Source organism: Aulonocara stuartgranti (genome assembly GCF_965226115.1).
Source record: "Aulonocara stuartgranti genome assembly, chromosome: 17".
Lineage (NCBI taxonomy): Eukaryota > Metazoa > Chordata > Actinopteri > Cichliformes > Cichlidae > Aulonocara > Aulonocara stuartgranti.
In genome coordinates, this window is record NC_138953.1 from 23,759,147 (window position 1) to 23,776,900 (window position 17,754).

The 17,754-nt window shown below is 40.7% G+C and overlaps 1 protein-coding gene across 3 annotated transcripts; it reads right to left on the reverse strand.

The window, feature by feature from the left end:
* Positions 1-656: 656 nt before the first annotated feature.
* LOC309691698 (endosome/lysosome-associated apoptosis and autophagy regulator family member 2-like) lies at positions 657-16,211 on the reverse strand. 3 transcript variants are annotated; one of them, XM_082509569.1, is made up of 22 exons: positions 15,927-16,211; positions 11,350-11,470; positions 11,092-11,281; positions 10,840-10,987; positions 9,972-10,061; positions 9,782-9,887; positions 9,551-9,700; positions 9,212-9,300; positions 7,774-7,954; positions 6,992-7,120; positions 6,453-6,543; positions 6,244-6,346; positions 5,928-6,065; positions 5,515-5,787; positions 5,245-5,418; positions 4,296-4,485; positions 3,791-3,887; positions 3,605-3,706; positions 3,336-3,462; positions 2,825-3,003; positions 1,189-1,351; positions 657-1,096 (listed from the first exon to the last, which is right to left on the reverse strand). In XM_082509569.1, the coding sequence occupies exons 1-22, from the start codon at positions 16,062-16,064 to the stop codon at positions 1,028-1,030; spliced, it is 3,048 nt and encodes a 1,015-aa protein (XP_082365695.1). In that variant the 5' UTR covers positions 16,065-16,211; the 3' UTR covers positions 657-1,027. The 3 variants fall into 3 exon arrangements, with proteins under 3 accessions (XP_082365695.1, XP_082365694.1, XP_082365696.1); XM_082509568.1 differs by having other exon boundaries at positions 657-1,099; XM_082509570.1 differs by lacking the exon at positions 15,927-16,211 and adding an exon at positions 15,163-15,595 and having other exon boundaries at positions 657-1,099.
* Between the last annotated feature and the right edge of the window lie 1,543 nt (positions 16,212-17,754).

Here is a 17,754-nt window from a genome sequence, read left to right on the forward strand (position 1 = left end):
CCTGAGAAAGTCTTGGGTTGCTTTTGTAGTATGCTTTTGGTCTTTAATCATTTTCACTGTGAGGCACTGTCTAATCAGTTTAGCCCTGTACACTCGTATCAACAAACACACCATCAAAACATGACGGATAATAATAATGAAGAAATTCGCACAGATTTTTAAAAAGTGTATTTTTTCTAACAGCCAAATGGAGGTGACTCCTCTGGCTGCAGAGACACTTCCTGCGATCAGCTGTCCTCACTCTGTGACATCAGTAACACTTCCTTGCTCATAGGGGGTTGCCTGATTGCTGGAGTTTTAACTGCATTATTTTAAGCTCTCTACCGTACAATATAAAGCACTTTGAGGTGACTGCTGTGGTGATATAAATAACAGTGAACCAAAGAACACCAAGCTGGCTACATCCATCTTTATCATTTATAATACCCATGTACCAAGCTCACAATAAAAGTATGGCCTTAAGTCAGGAATACAATAAAAACAAGCTTTTAACCTTCACTCCCAATTACAAAGGTATACATGCAAATTACGTGTTAAAGGTGTTTGACCTCAGCCTACTTTAAAAATAACAGGTGTCTGTTAAGGAGGCAGAGTGGGTGGATGATGATGTCATATAATTAATGCTTGTATGTGAACCCCAAACATCCACACAGAAATCCCCAAAGCCAAAGAGAACTTTAATAAAGGTTTGACATCATAACATCAATATAAATACGTGACTCTTAACAGAAAATACCAAATTAAATTACAAAATATACAAAAACCCCCAAACATTAAAAGCTTGTTTTCCTCTCTCTGTAACTGCTGTTGAGCATCCATGGTGATAAAGCAGGAGCTTCCTGTGTATTCCAGGGTGGAAGAGTTAAAGCCATTGTCCATGCTGTCCTCAAACTGGGGTGTGTAGAGGTGCCCCCACAATGAAGGAGGTTATAAGAGACACGTAGGGAGGTGGACAGCGAGACCATTGCTAACAGACTGTTCCTCTGTTGTGTCAGCCCAGCCTCGCTCTTCCTCTGCTGGCATCAGTTTAACCCAGGACCCATCGATCAGACTGTGAGGATTTCAACTGCACAGACTCGCTGCTCTCTCCATCCTCCTGCTGAGACGCACATATTAGAAATGTTACGTGTGAAATCAAAGAGACATGGTAAGTCTTTACACGTGAAGTAAAATTTACTTTATGCACACCTTGTTGGCAATGGCGCGCAGTTTCCCCAGCAGCGAGGGTTTCTGGGCGTAGACCACGTCGTCATCAGGCTCCTCTCCTTCAGCCAGGCCACAGCTGTCTGCAGCTGGCAGCTCACACTCTTTGTTGGCAGACATTACCAGACGAGAGTACTTGTACTCCAGCCTGGCCACAAACCACAGGGTGTGAATCACAATCAGGCAGTGTATCATTTAACATCAGACAGCATCCGGTACGAGTGTATTTTTAAACAGAAATTCGTTCCATGACTTATCTATTTGACTCAGCTTTCTGAAGAAAATCACGCCTCTTATGTACTCAGTCACCCCCTTCATGCCCGGTTACTCATCTCTCACAGAGCTGCTTTTCTTTTCTTTTTTTACACTGATGTCAAATGATAATCATTTTCAAAGCCTAATATTAAGACAATTTCCTTTGTGGGATATTGTTGACACTTTTCCATATTTTTTCACTATATTCTCACTTAACTGAAAATATCTTCGTTCTTCTTTCTTTTGTTAACTGTAATTTTTCAGGAAATATTTATGTGATTTTCCTTTTTCCTAACACTTTATAATAAAGCCCTAAAAGTGCAATTAATCTAGAATTAAAAGTAATTTCCGTACATTCAATCTGAAATTGCAATGTAATTATATAGTCATAGAAATACTTAGCATTGGATACACTAGAATAAGGGAGTAATGCACAAATTATACTGTTAGTGATTTTAAGTAGCACATAATTTGGGCCTATGCCCTGCAGCGTTTGCTGGTGTTTATTTTTTCTTCTAAGCAGGAAGGGGAGACCAGCCCTTATTACATATTTATATGTAATATAAGAGGACAATTCAATAGTGGAACTTCAATGATATACACTAATATAATGCATAAACAGTGTAAGATAGGGAAATTTGATTTGTTTTTCCACTAAAATATATTGGAATTATGCACTACTTAACATTACTTAAACATTAGTTAAAGTTACTTAAACGTTACTTAAAATTAGTTACACATTACTAAAAAGTATTTCCAGTGTAAATTTTAAACTTTACTGTGAAAGCTCTAGCTAGAAATGAATTCATGATGTAAGGTAAAATACACGAGGATCGCACCCTTGATTGGAGGCTGTGCTATAACTATAAATATTTGTCTTATGTCTAGAATAAAATTTCATTCAATTTCTTTATAAAAAAAATCAATCACTGTTAAATCTACAGTCTTTCCCTCCACTAAATATTCTCACTTTTTCTTTGGTTTATCTACTTACAGTGACCTTAATCACATGATACACAAACATTCAGTGTGCTGTATTTGCACAGACAGATAGATACAAGAGGTCACAATTACGGTGATAATAAAGACAGATTATTTCTTTTCATACACAAGCATGTTCTCAATCCTGCTAGCCTTTAAAATACATTCAAGATGATAGTAATCATAAAGGGTTACAAACAGATTTTTGAGTTCACTCTGCAACATGTTTACGATTCACTGATTTGCAACGCTGGGCATTAAAACTGTCACCGGTGCCTTCAGGGTGAAGAATTTGCTGTCACAGACAAACATCTCTGACCACTAATAACAATTCGCTGTGATCTTAATGAGCACATTGGCCTGCTGTTAGGGTGCCTCTTATTACCTCTTGTTTTTCTTCCAGAAATAGCAGGTGAGGGAGATGAGCAGCACGGCCACAAAGGCCCCGCCTCCAACGCCGACCTTAAGCCATAGAGCGATGGCCTCACACGGGGAGGAGCTCCGGGGAGGCAGAGACACTCCTTTGGTGCACAATTTGGGCTCGTTCCACACATATAGAGTTTCCTGATGACATGAGGGGATTTACATTACTGATTAATGTGTTTTCTCGGGTTATAAATCAGTTTGTTCCATTAAAACATTATTAAACTGGTTTTGGCTAAACCATAAAAGTTTAAATGTGTTTTGTTTTTATTTTTTCCTGCAAAAAATCATGTTGTGGAAAAGATGAGGCAAATTAAAAATGTACTTTTGGGTCTTAACTTGAAAATGTCTCACAATGTGAAGGTAAAACTTTGCATGGTTTTACCAAAATCACTCACTCACTGTGCGCGAGGCAGTATGAGAGACTCCGGCTTTCTGTGAAGTAAATGAGGTATGGGGAAGGTGTGAGTTACCTGGACGCCTCCCTTGCATGCTCCCTCTATCCGGTGGTAGTCGTCCTCAGTGCAACGTGGACAAGCGCTGGCACTCTCCCACAGGAAGTGAAACGTGCATCCATCACATGTTCCTGCTGGACAGGAGCTGTCAAACACACAGATCAGTTATAGAGCTGCTAAGAGTAGTACATTTGTTACCTATTAGTTATTGAATGTTTTTGTTAACAAAGTATAAAAATAAACATCAAATCTATACAGAAACTACACTTTAACTGATGTGCAACTACCTGGGTACGGAGAGCTCTCCTCGCTCAGACTTCTCTGGGTTACAGCGAACGGTGATGACTGAACTCCGACCCAGATCACATGATGCCGTCACCTGCGTTGAACTGAAGGAACACAAACACACATCAGGGACTTGAACACAACAAAAATATTTGACTGTTGCTTCCAGCTTTCTTTTTTCTTTTTACCTGTAGAAGAAATTGATGTCGGGAACATCCTGTGAGTTTTCCGGGAAAAGATCTGGTTCGGCACTGACACCATTGAGAACGGTGTCTACTGTCGCTCCTGAAAAAACAAAGGGGAGAGAGATCAAGGTGGTTTTTACCAGCTGATTATCACAAAACTGCATGACGCTATTCAACCAGCACCAATCTGGGTGATCCAACCCAATTAAAACTGTTCACCCAGGGGTACAACAGGGGGCGCTCACGAGTCAGTCCCAAATAAATCTGTTTCACAAATTGTTTCCATTAGTTTTTCTTATAGTGAAACGTCAGAATTCTCTTAATCCAACCTGATTGGTCAGTTAAGGCTTTACAAATAGACACCCTCCACTGATGGGACTTGATTCCATATGATAACTAGACTTGAGAAATGTAATTAAACCCTAAGTGAAACTCCCAGGTATGTATATGAAGAAGCTTGGCGGTGGTTGAAAGTGAGTGACTCAGGAAGTTCTGTTTAGGCCCTTACCAATAAAAGTGTCAGCAAGGCTGATGGATTGCGAGGAAATGGCCATTCTGAAGCCCCGCCCATCCGATGGGATGATGGTCGACTGACAGATAAAGCTGTCCACTGAGTTCACGAACTGAGCTGCGTCGCTCTGGTCGTCTTTGTTGGACACGTCTGTGACGTTATCGGTGCAGACAGCAGCTCTCTTTCCCTGCAGCCAGCGCCAAAATGAATCTGTCAGTGTATAATTTCTCTAATGTCAGATTATTTTCACATCTATTTTTCACCGCTTTACATCCTAACGAGATGTGGACACGAACATCTCATCTCACGGTCAAATATACAATATATCCACCATCCATCCATCCATTCGTTTCCGCTTATCCTTTTCAGGGTCACGGGGTGCTGGAGCCTATCCCAGCTGTCATAGGGCGAGAGGCAGCATACACCCAGGACAGGTAGCCAGTCTGGCGCAGGGCTAACACACAGAGACAGACAACCATTCGCACTCACATTCACACCTATGGGCAATTTGGATTAATCAATTAACCTATCCCCACAAACTGCATGTCTTTGGATGGTGGGAGGAAGCCGGAGTACCCGGAGGGAACCCACGCAAACACGGGGAGAACATGCAAACTCCACACAGAAAGACCCCGGCCTGATGGTGGAATTGAACTCAGGAACTTCTTGCTGCGCGGCAACAGTGCTAACCACCGTGCTGCCTCAATATATCCACCATTAAAAAGTAATTCTCAGTATGTTTTTTAGATCACAAGAATTTAGGTGACTTCATACAAGATAAGCAAACTCAGTTCTTATATCCCTTACACTTCAAACATTCAATAAAAAACAGGTGAAAGATAAAAAGAACAAAAGAACATTTAAATGATTTTTAAATACGTTTGCTTCACAGGCTGATCTCTGAAGTGTTTTTGAGGCTGATGTAAGCAGAAAGCAGGTCAATTACCCCGTGGCCACACAGGCTAATGTTGAACAGATGAAGGTATTTTGTGCCTTTAGAGGTGAAACTGGGCCCGATGGTCAGTGAGGCCACATCGCTCAGGGCGCTGAGGTCAAAGGTCAGGGTGCGGTTGTTCAGCGTGTGGGTGAAGGAGCAGTCGCTGTAGCACCGGGAGTGTTCCTGAAAGAAAAAGGAAAAACATGATCTCTCTTAACTGGATAAAAGTACTAAAACATGATGATCCAGAATGAGGTATCATGACTGCAGGGCTCTCACCTTGTTACTGATACTTCCTGGTCCACACGCGACACACGCGTCCTGGCCGTAGGTTTGTCGCCCAGCCAGGTGTGTGTTGGGGGGACACTCCTGGCATCGGTTGGTGTCTCTGTCGATGTAAAAACCAGCTGGGCAGGGAACGCAGGACGAGCCGGCACGCTGGGAATTCTGAGGTACCAGAGCGCAGGCACGGCACGCTGATGCCACCCCATCAATCACGTTCGTCAAGTTGATGGAGTAGATCTTCACCGTGTCAGCAATGAAACGACGGACCTATAGACAAAAATATGCCACCGCAATTCCTTGTTGGATATCTTGATATTTGAGACAGCCTCACTCTCGGCAGAGCCTTAATAACGTTGCTTTAACAGCTGACGCCATGAATAAAAATCACACGACTGAAAATCACTCACATCTAGAGCATGGTTAGTCCTCTGGAAGGCCCACGTATACGTGACGGAGGCGTTTCTGGTCATGCTGTGCGAGTACGACTGTTTGCCCTTACTGCCCTCCCAGGACTCCACCACTGTGGTGCTCTTCCTGTTCACGTCCTGCAGGGGGCGTGCCAATAAAACACAAAAACAAAGGATTTGCTAACTGAGCAGTAACACGCAGAACACCATTATAAACCAGACCTCGATGATGAGACGTGACCATTCTGACTCACTCAGTAAAGTTAGCCACCTAATTACCACCTTCTGCTGGAAATGAACACAAAGAGGCACACACCATCATGAAGTAGAGCTCGCAGTCGGCTGAGCAGATGGTCTCGAACACAAAGGTTATCCGGCCAAACTCGCTGCCGGTCATCCCTGAAAGCGAGGCTGGGACCCTGTCACCAAACACAAACACAAACTCGCATTTAGTAACACACAGATCCTGTTTGTCATCATTAGGACAGGCTGGTTTCTTCTCTGTACACAAACACACAGACTTACTTGAAGCCGGGGACATGCAAGCTGAGGATAAGATAGTCATTATCCGAACTTCCTGCTCCGCTGCGAATGTGATCTCCCGCCACCTCCCATCCTATGGAGCAAAAGGCGCGATGCACTCGTATTACACCTCCGTAATTCTCCATGACAGCATATGAGAGGTTGTTTTACAACATTATCCACAATTAGCACAGCAGTAATGGGTAAAAAGTGGTTGCAGGTGATTTCAGCTCGCAATTCAAGCTCAACACAAAGCCCATTTTCCACCCAGACGTGTTCATTCTGACTCATTTGTCACTGTCACCTCTGCATTTGCTCTTAGTGATTAGATACACGGGGAATGGCTAGTGTTGTAGTTTCCTTCACTGTGTTTACATTTTTCATGTAAATTTTACTGTAATTAACCAGAAAATTAATATTTTACATTTTCTGCTTTTTCTTTTCTGTCAAAGTGCTTTGTAAAGTCTGCAGCTGAAGGTGTTACATAAACAAAGTATTGTTATAAATATATCTACTAATGTGTCAGGCATCCGTGTGCTCACCGTTCTTGTCGTCACATTTGGAATTGCCCACGTTGAAACAGGAAGTCTTCATGTTGGAAGGCAGCACGTTCCACCATTTATACTCGTAACCCAACACCGGCTCGGTACCTGCAGGGCACTGTGCACACGCTGGCACACACACACACACGCAAAGATCACATAAAAGCTGTTTAGACACGACAATGACATTTACCTCCTGGGTACAAAATTGTGTTTGTACAATCTTTTCAGCCGGGTCGATCTTAAACAAATTCATCTCATAATGATGGACAGAGGTGATCATTATATAAGCAGATGGAGAGGCTTTGTAAACTGCTGGGAGGACGTCCAGCCTTTGAATGGAGAATAATGAAGGAATTAAATGAACTTTGGTTTTTATTGGAAGAGAGCTCATTTGCAAGTACAGGATCCAGCTTAAGTGTACAAGTTGTATGACTGTTGTAATTGTTTTTATTAGTTATAGTATGTTTGCAGCAGTTTACAGCATGCCACATCTATTTACATGCATTTATTTATTGCTTTGTAAATGTTTGTTATGTACTGCTTTAAACTCATTTTTCATTTTTTACTTGTATTTTATTTTAATTTGAGTACTGCTTCTTTAAATTCTATATGTATTTATACCTTAAATGCTTTTCTAAAGCATTTATAAGTATCGCTAACCAGCTCTTGTATGAACACGAAGCAGTGGAAACGATAAAGATGTTTAGATTGATGAAAACAGATTTAAATTTTATCAACACCAGGGTGAGGCCGGTGAGGATAGGTGTGAGCAGGTTTACCGTAGGTGCCGTCCGAGTGCGTTCCAGGTGGGCAGGGCAGGCAGGTGGAGTCGTTGCTGTTGTAGTAGCCGGGGTTGCAGGGAGGGCAGGGCTCTCTCTGGCCTGTTGCCGGCAGCTCCACGGCTCCTGTGATGTTCTCCACGCAGATTTTTGGCTCCACCCAACGATACAGCACCTGTGTCTGTAACAAAGCAGGTTTAAAGCAGGAAATTCACTCTGCTCAAGCAAAAACAAACACCTTAAAAAAACAAAGGTGAGATTTTTTTACTGCCCTGTAACAAGGTGCACTTCTACAAAAGCCAGTCGGCATGCTGCCTCTCAGGCTGAGTTTTCATGGGTTGTTTATCGCACTGAGAGACTTTACCTGCTTTTGCTACAACACTAAATGAGCCGTCGAACACTTTTAATGATGCATTTTAATCACATCTGTCTTTCTGTGTGAAACGTTCACGGTTTTTCATACGTACAGTGTATAAAATTTGAGTGCTGTACATATCACGTGACAGGCAGTGTCAGAAATATGTGACAAAGTAAATAAAAATAATAATAAATAATAAACGAGATGAGAGAGGAAACAAAAAGTAAGTAAAACATTTAAAAGGTGAAACCATTTTAGATACACGAATACCAGCTGCACAAAAGGATTAAAAGTAAGGAATAAAGAAAGTTACTATTAAAGCAGTTCAATTAAAAACAAATATAAAATAAATACAAAAATGATCAGGCACGGAGGAAGCCAGCTTATAAAAATATTTAATTAAATTTTCTTCATTAATATATTTGGTCATTATATTAAATATGTTCAAAGAACCGAGCCTGGTTCTCCCAAAGGCTTCTTCCTGCTAAAAGGGAGTTTTTCCTTCCAACTGTCACCAAGCATACGATTGTAGGGGTTTCTTTTTTTTTTCATGTTGTTGGGTCTTTACCTTACAATATAAAATGTCTACTGTTGTTATTTGGTGCTGCATAAATGCAATTTGAATTAAATATTAATAAGTATAAATTAGTACGCTTAAAATAATACCTATCCCTATCCATAACCCTTAGCCTAAACCTAACATAACCTGATTATAACCCCGACACTAAAACCACATTTTGAGTCTCAAAATTGTGGGGATGTGAATTTTGTCCCCATATGGGACTGATGGTCCCCACAAATATAGTAGCATTCCAATTTTTGGTCCCCACAAAGATATATAAATATGGTACACACACCCACACACACACATATATACACTCGCTCTGGTTTTCCTTGTTGACTTTGCATATGAGTGCGACACAGGGCGTGTTTATATGCATATCTGTCCTTGTGTATTTAAAAAGGTCATTGTGTGTGTGTGTGTGTGTGTGTGTGTGTGTGTGTGTGTGTGTGTGTGAGAGAGAGAGAGAGAGAGAGAGAGAGAGAGAGAGAAATATGAAACATGCAAGCGCTGCTGACCTTCCCCTCGCTGTCGCAGGCTGTGTGGATCTGGAAGTAATCCTTCTCCGAGCATGGTGGCCTCTCCTTACATTCAGGCCATCCCTCGTCTGAGAGAGGACGCAAACACAGAGGCAGGATGAGCATCAGCAGAGACCAATGAGGTGCTAAAACTAAATGAATCTATTATTATTATGAGGGAAGGTGTTTCCTTAGCCGTCTCCTCAGAGGAAATATGCAAGCTTATTATTAGTGTAAGTTCACCATGTCAAACATGAGAGAGAGCTTACACTGTTTACATTATGACTGAAATAATGTAAACACTGTTTGTTGTGGTGCTGTTGGGCGTCCTGTACGTACGTGAGTAGTGGTGTTCGGGGCAGGGCGTACAGGAGGACGCCCCTTTCACAGAGTAAGTGTTGCTGGGGCAGGGCTGGCAGGATGAGGAGCCGGGGGTCGGGCTGAACCAACCGGGTCGGCACGGGAAACACTCGGATGTGTAGGCGACACCTGGACAAAAGTGTGGAGATGCTTTAAGTATACGCACACCTGCAAAAAGCATCCGACCGTGAGCTGGAGGTCAACTTTTACCTTCTATTTGGATGTTCTTCAGCAGCACAGGCTTGACCATCTTCCCCCCCACCAGTATCCCAGTGGTTCTCCAGTACAGGATGTTGGTACCAGACTTCAGGCTCACCTGAGGCCAAGGTGCACACAGTGAGCCACACATCACATGATACTGCAGCAGCTTGCACACACAGAGGTAGAAACACGTGCTCACCGTGTGTGTGTCCCATTCTCCATTGTTGGTGACTTTTATCCATTTCTGATCGTCAGTCTGAGCCATTTCCTGGCATTGCTCATTCTGGACCTGAGAACAAGTTAACACAGAGGTTATTATCTACACAAACAAGCAAAAATGACTCTTCTTCAACATTACCTGCTATTAAATTCATTACGGATACGGACAAACGCTACACCCAGAGTATAACTTGAATAAACTTGCACAGCCTTGTGTTTGACTTTTTAAAGCACTACATTTCATCTGTATGAAATAGGCTTAAAAACAAGTCAAGCTCATACAAACTCAAAACTCATCAGCTAACAAATATCTGCAGTATGACTGTTTCTCTGTGCAAAGGTAAGCTCAGCCGCCTCCTGACTACCTTCATTATTCTTTAACCAGTAAGAATAATTAAAAATGTCTTCTTTCATAGCAAGCTTTTAAAGGTCTTGCATGTAAGTTTTTTAATAGCATAAATAGAATGAATCATACTTATGTTTACATTTATTTATTTCTACTTTGTGGAGTGTATTCTATTATTGTGTCGTATTATTGTTATAGTTTATTTTTATTGGTGCTCTATTCATTTTGCTACTGTAATTATGAGAAATTCTCATCTTATCTCATATTAAAAATGAGTGATTTGGACCAGATTTTTCACAACACTCTCAAGGATGCAGTTTATGAGCAACACAAGTTACTCCCGTAATAAAACAACTTCAACCAAGCTGGGCAAGAGGCCGAGCACACTACAGACAGGTAGTCGTCTACAACCAATTTACAATCACTAATCATCTAAATTGTCAATAAATCAAGAAATAAAACACTCTTGGCTTTATTCACTATTTTAGTTACAGGTGCTTACATAGAACTCGAAGAAGATGTTGTTGTCGGGGTACTGATAGGTGAAGGAGACAGAGCCCTGTTTTTCCAGATGTACGGCATAAACCAGGGACACCGTGCACTCGTCACGGTTGGACTCCAGATACACGCCCTGCGGCGTCCACGATGAGCTGCAATGAGAGCAAAACACAGCGGCAGCATACTCCATCTTGTTATATATTCAATAATACATGAATACCCATCTCCATGGTAATGGTAATGCTGTGTGCGCCACCTTTTACAGGCCTGAATGTCCTCTCCATTCGGCCCAGTGTCGAGGAAGCTGGCTAAGCTGGTGAAGCCTGCAGGGATGGCATCCCATTGGTCAAAACGAAGGCCGCTGCCCAAAGAATAAGAACCAGCCGCACACGGCGTGCACTGCTGCGTGGACATCTCCAAAAACTTCCCAGCCGGGCATGAGAAGGCTGAGGGAACAGAGAGGCTGTGTTGGCACGTGCACACACACACACACACACACTGTGGTGGTACTCACAGCAGTCAGTGCCTCTGGTCGGAGGAGGAAGGTCTGAGCAGGAGCCTGGAGACCTAGGGATGGCGACCCTCCATCGTGCCCCTGTGCTGTCACACTCTGTGTATTGGTAGTAGTACTCTGACTGCACGATGATCACACACACAAACACACACAGACACGCAGATAGAAAGATCAATAAGGTATCCATTCATGGTTCCCAGGAGATGAGACTGTTTCAAATCTGTGGATTGGTGGATAGGTTGAACTGGACCAAAAATGACTGGTGGTTTCAAATTTTTCCCCTTAGCACTGTTTGCCTAATGTTGCGTAATTTGCCCGCACAGGCTACACACACATACAGTACAACATAGCTTCCCCAATAAGAGCTGACCCTGTGTAGCCTGACACTAACAACACTGCTCTGCTGCTGATTCCACATTCAACAAAAGCTGGTCGTACAAAGGAGAGCATGGAGACATTTACAGGGTAAAAAGATGGCTGACCTCAATGTCCACAGCAACCATCCACCGGTCATCTAATGGTCCATTAAGAGCGTGTTAGCGGGTCATCTTATCAAAGGACTGCTGGCTGTGACCTCATGCTCATTGAGGGAACTGAATGTTCATCCACAGGCCCTCTTTTTTACTTTACCTTTTAGTGCCCTTTAAAATAAAGGGCACTAAAAGGTAAAGTAATAACGAAAAAATGTCTTACATACTATTTATAATGTATCTATTTACAACCTCTGGTTGTATAAGAGCACATGGGGAACCTGAATTGATCTGTAGCTCCAAATAAAAACCTTCCTGGTGACTTTTTTGTGTCAGTCACTAGTTTTTTTCAAGTCGCACTGAATAAAATATGAAGTTCATTTAATATATGAAATCAGGTTTATCTTTGGCATGCTCATTTGTGTCTTTTATACCACCTATTAGTATTTCACAGCAGCTACTTTGATGTGAAATAGAAGGTAAACTTGGGTGTTACTAGTCACAGAAATTACACTTGATTAATGGAATTAGTAACATGTGTTTTCACCTGTTTTCCATTTCAGAAACAAGTCAAGTGTCCAGCCAGCTGTCCATGCATCAGCTGATATTGGACTTGTTGAGTGATACTAGCTTATAGTTTTGAATTTCACACATTATGGTGACCAATCCACAAATTAATCAGTGTGAAACCATTAATAGTGGCGGCAGCACAACAAAACCCAAAGAAAAGCATTCTTTGTACTTTTAAAGCAACTTCCTCTGAGTCCAAAGCCTCGCTCTGGCAGATCTCCATCTCCTCCCTCGATCCTGCTGTTCAACTGGACAAACAAATCAGCTGAGCACCGACTGACATCCGAGCAGCAGCTAATTAAACTGAAACAATCGCAGCGATAAACCTGACAGAGTCAATCGGTGCTAGAGCGATGGCTTTCAGATGTCAGATGTGTGTGTGTGGTGCAGATAAGCCCGAGCTCTTTTAAATGACTAATCACCTCGCCGCAGTGACAAACGTGGCCATTCATGCCGCACCCCCTCCGACAAACACGCCAGCAAACATTCAAACTGAGGCTTTGCTGTGCGAGCAGCAGCATCACCTGCGCTCAGATTCACCTTTCTGTGTTTCTGCACACAAAGAGGGCTAATGTGCTGACAGTGGGGGGAAAGGTTACACTGATAAAAAAACACAAACCACAGGCTAATGCCTTTTGCTGGTCTCCTGGGTGATTCACGCCGGTTGTCATGGAGACTGATGGAAGGAAGCGAGCAGGGACGGGATAAAATTCAGTGCCTCTTTAAAGCAGAGGTTTGAGGATTTGATAGGACCCTAATCTCTCTAACAATGTATTTTTTTAAGTGCAGAAAAAAACATCTGGAAACTTCTGAAGCTGTATTAAGGTCATCTTTAGAAAACAGCACACAGCTGTTATATGACCGCTTACTGTTTATGCTTTTTCAGTCAGGTTTCCAACCGTTTTCATCTGACTTACCCAGAAAGCCCATTCATGTGATGTAAAGACCCCCTCAGTAACACCACTTCTCATGCTTTATTTTGATGTACATCTACACTCAGTGTTTAAACCACCAGTAATTTTTATTTTTTCCCTGCCTAACATGATGTTTAGTCACCATTTTCAACAGTTTATCCCTTATTTCTGCTATTGTTGGCTAAAATAAGGAATCAACTTGTCAGTGCCCGCTTTTTTAATGGCCCTGACTCCTGAAGTAAAATTCCCCATTCATTTTCTCCATGTCCAGATGATTCCCTGATGGTTTTGGTTGGTGGATCAAAATATGTCATCGTTGACATTTTTTTATACATTCAACTAAAGAAACTGGAACCAATATGTTTATATGACAGACTGTTGATAACAAAGTGCCTAAAGATAACATTTAAACTTAGTTCTTTGTTGTCTGTTATGAATAGACACCCCTACTCAAGGGGTGTTATGCTTCACCCCTTGAGTTTGGTGCCTTTTGTGTGCTTGAATGTTTCATAGGTCAGTGTTAACAGGTTCAACAAACAAAAAAAAGGTCAGGTACAAGGACTGGACTGAAAATGAGTGAAAAAGCAGCCAATGTACAAAGATGAATGTTGAAAAAGCTTAAAAAACAGGAGAACTGTTTCTCAACATTTCTTACACCTTAAAAAATATAAAAAAAAGTCTGGTTCCTTGGAAACGGGGATCAAGACTTTGCTGATGTTTTCCGTCATGTATTAGACTAATGTTCATTTTGTACCATTGTTCAGACGTTTCACACCTCTTTAAATGCTGTATTTCCATGTTTTGTGTGACAGCTATCAAGCTGAATCTCATCTAATCTAATAATGATAACTGCTCCCAGTGGCTTAGCGGCTCCTTGATGCAGGGTGCGGTAGGTTTTATTGATTTTATAAACTGATGGCAGTGAACTGTTATCTAACACAGGCTGGATCCTGTTTTATTACCCAGAATTCAAACTCTGATGAGAAATTAGTTTTTTATTTATTGAGTTATATTAAGTGTGAAACATTTTTATTTACCATTTAGAGACATTTGCTTCTATAATTTTTTTCCAACAGTTAGACGAAACGTTCACTAACACTCTTATATTGTGCATTTCAATAGGAAATTATAGTAAGTGGCCATTAAACTTAATTTGTGACCTCGAAAGTAAAAGCACAGTTGAACTATGCTTGAATTTACATGCACACTGATCCAGTTAATGATCAGTAGTTGTTATTTCCTGTTTTAATCATATATATATATATATATATATATATATATATATATATATATATATATATATATATATATATACATATATATATTTAGCTTTCAGAACATTTAGAGTTTATTTATATTGTCTGACATCATATGGAGTTGTGACTGCCACAGTGTTTGCTGTAACTGATAACTTAGTTATCTAGCTAACAGGATAATGTTAGCTAGGATTAGCTACGTAGACAACTATAAAATAAAAGTCATAAAAATGTTCTTTTTATATTATTTTCATGCACTTTATTAGCTTTTTTATTTTTATTTTCTTTTGTTTTTTGTTTTAAATACTCAAGTGGTTCATAACTAGCAGCTTTTCTCTGGACCAGGTAAAGGCAGGACATCATAAAATGCAGGAGTGTATTCACAGAGAAGGATATTAAATAAGTAACCCTGATTTAACAAACAAAATAAACTTGTTTTTTTTAACCCATATGAAATTTTTGTTGTCATATACATGTTATACAGAGTCTAATCTTCAATGATAAGGATACATATTTATCTGTGATAAATTTATGCTAACATTTTGCTGTGATCTGTTCCTGCTAAAAGAAAGTTCTTCCTCCCCCCTTTCACCATGTCCTTACCCACAGGCTCATCATTCTCTCTTTAATATTGCAGGATATTTATCTCACAATACAAGGCACTTTTAGAGTTCGATCTGTTCAGTATTACAAAAAACTAGCAAATGAGTCCATAAACAATCGCTATAAGTGTTTGCCGAGCGCAGGGATCACACATTTCTTCATAACTGGATTTCGATTTTCAATTACAGCTGTCGCCCCCTAGTGACCATAAGGATAATGCTAGTTTTTTCATTTACAGGGTATCAGTCCTGGCATGAAAATCTCCCCATCTAGAGGGCAAAAAGCTTCTTCTTGTATTCCTTCAAGTCATCCTTACAGGGTTGAGAGCGAACCGTGCCAGCAGCCTTTCTCTGTCCTCCTCAGCGAGTAATCCCGGTCGGGCTTGCCGGCATGAGGCTGCTCTGAAGGGGATGAGAGAAGGATTCCAGCAGGGTGTTTATAGTCAACATGAACGGCATTTTAAGCCGATCAGCGACGTGAAGGACGAGGCGCACATACATCCGGACCCGAGCTGAGCCGAGCCAATGTAAAGCAGCAAAACGACTTGCAGCCCTTACATTGTTTTTATTTATTTTTGTATTTTTAATCCTTCTTCATTTTATTTTATTTTATCTTAATCTATTCTGCACATTTACTCTTGCATGCATGGCCATTTGACTTGCTGCCCTGATCATTTATTCTAGGATAAAGAAAAAGCAAAGCGGAGCGGGATCTGTGTTTTAAAAAGCAGCAGATATTATAATTATAATAACGACGACGCTCACCTTATTACACGGCCGCAGGTCTCCGGCGCCTTTAACTGATGATGTATGAGCGGCGATGATGATGATGGTGGTGGTGGTGGTGATGCTGAGTAAAAAGCTGCAGCTTGGGGACCGGGAGGCCCACGCCTGCTTCCTCATCCTCAGTCCGGGTCACAGAGCGCCGGGTGTCCGCTGCCTGGAGCCGCGTACTCGAAGCGGGCCGCACAAGAAGAGTCCCTGTCATTGATGCTCCCGCCTGCCTGTCTCACCCACTCTCCCCTCCTCCACCCACAACAGCGTCAACAGGCTGATAATAAAAATCGTTTCCGGTACAGGTTTTCAAATTAAAGCTCTCTTGTTACGTCCTATGAACCTCAGTTTTTATCACAACACCGTTATCCTGGGTTTATTCTCCAGGGTTTTATAATGTGTGGTTATTATTATTATTATTTTTAAATTAAAAATATATGCAGTGCACTGGTGTCCTTTCTCTCAGTAAAACTGTGTACGATCTTAAAATAAATGTCTCTGAATATTAGTTAGCGAAGAGAGTTAATCATTAATCTGAATAATGAGATCTGCATCTGATGGAAAAAGATTATAATTTAAAATACAATACATGTACAAATAATTTCTAAACATTTATTTAGTTTGTAATTTTCTCTCTGCAGGATTACAATCACTAGTTGTACCTAAAAATAAAACACCTTGTAACATGGGTCCAACATTTTTAAAACTGAATTTCATCCTGTCTGTATTTATTTTTTTATTCTACATAAACTCCGATTTGGCGATGGTGAGATGTCCTAAAATTGATTTATTTTTCTAATGTTTACACATAGACCATATTATAACATAACCTGTTCACTTTAGTATTCACAAAAAAAGGCAAATTAATGATTTTTAATCTCCTTTTGTACATCGGCTTACAGACTAGATGGTGTTACCTCACTCTTTCTGCAATTTAAAAGGCGTTTGATAAATATTATTTCCTCAGTCTCTTCAGCACATGTAGTCGGACTTGCACTCATAATGCAACAAATCAGGAGATTATGTTTTCTTATTTTCAGTTGTTAAGTTTGATTGCACAGTGTTTGTTCATTTGTGAAGCCACTTATTTGCTATGCAACTGTTATAATGAGTAGTGTCACAATCCATTTGATGTTTACCCTTAAGTGTAACAGAATTCAATGGATCTGTGACAGTCGGGGAAAAAATCCCCCAAACCCCAAAGCATAGTAACATCAGTGACACAATAAACCACCCAGGGATTGGGTGGAATTGATTTAGACATACAAACACAGGATTAATACTACTACTACTACTAATTATTATTATTATTACAAAACTTCATGAAGAGCTTTTTATTTCTGTTAATGGTTAACGGTGGTGTTAGTTAGTTGTAACAGCTCTGTTGTGATTCATCATCAAGGTGACACCAGTGACAACTTCTATAAAAAAAAATTCTAAACCTATAGGGCATCAAACCACATGTTGTCAGTCTTGTTTTTCTCACAAAATTTCTTTCTTCTTTCTTTTTCAGTTCTCTAACAACTTCAACTAAATGCTTCATATGAAATTATGATATAAAAAAGAAAAGGTCTGAAAAATGAAAAGAGATACTGGACTCGCCACACCAATTTTTTGCAGCGCTTCACGAAACATGTTATAGATGTCAGCACCGCGGTGTTTTCCTTCAAAATAAAAGGCTTTTCTTAATCAGCAACGCCAGTGACACAACTCCAGGGTACCGTTACTTTGTTTAGATACTTCATAATATTTATTTGACATTTTATGTTTGTCATATATGTATTATTGCAAGATACAACATTGTTTTTTAGTGCTTCAT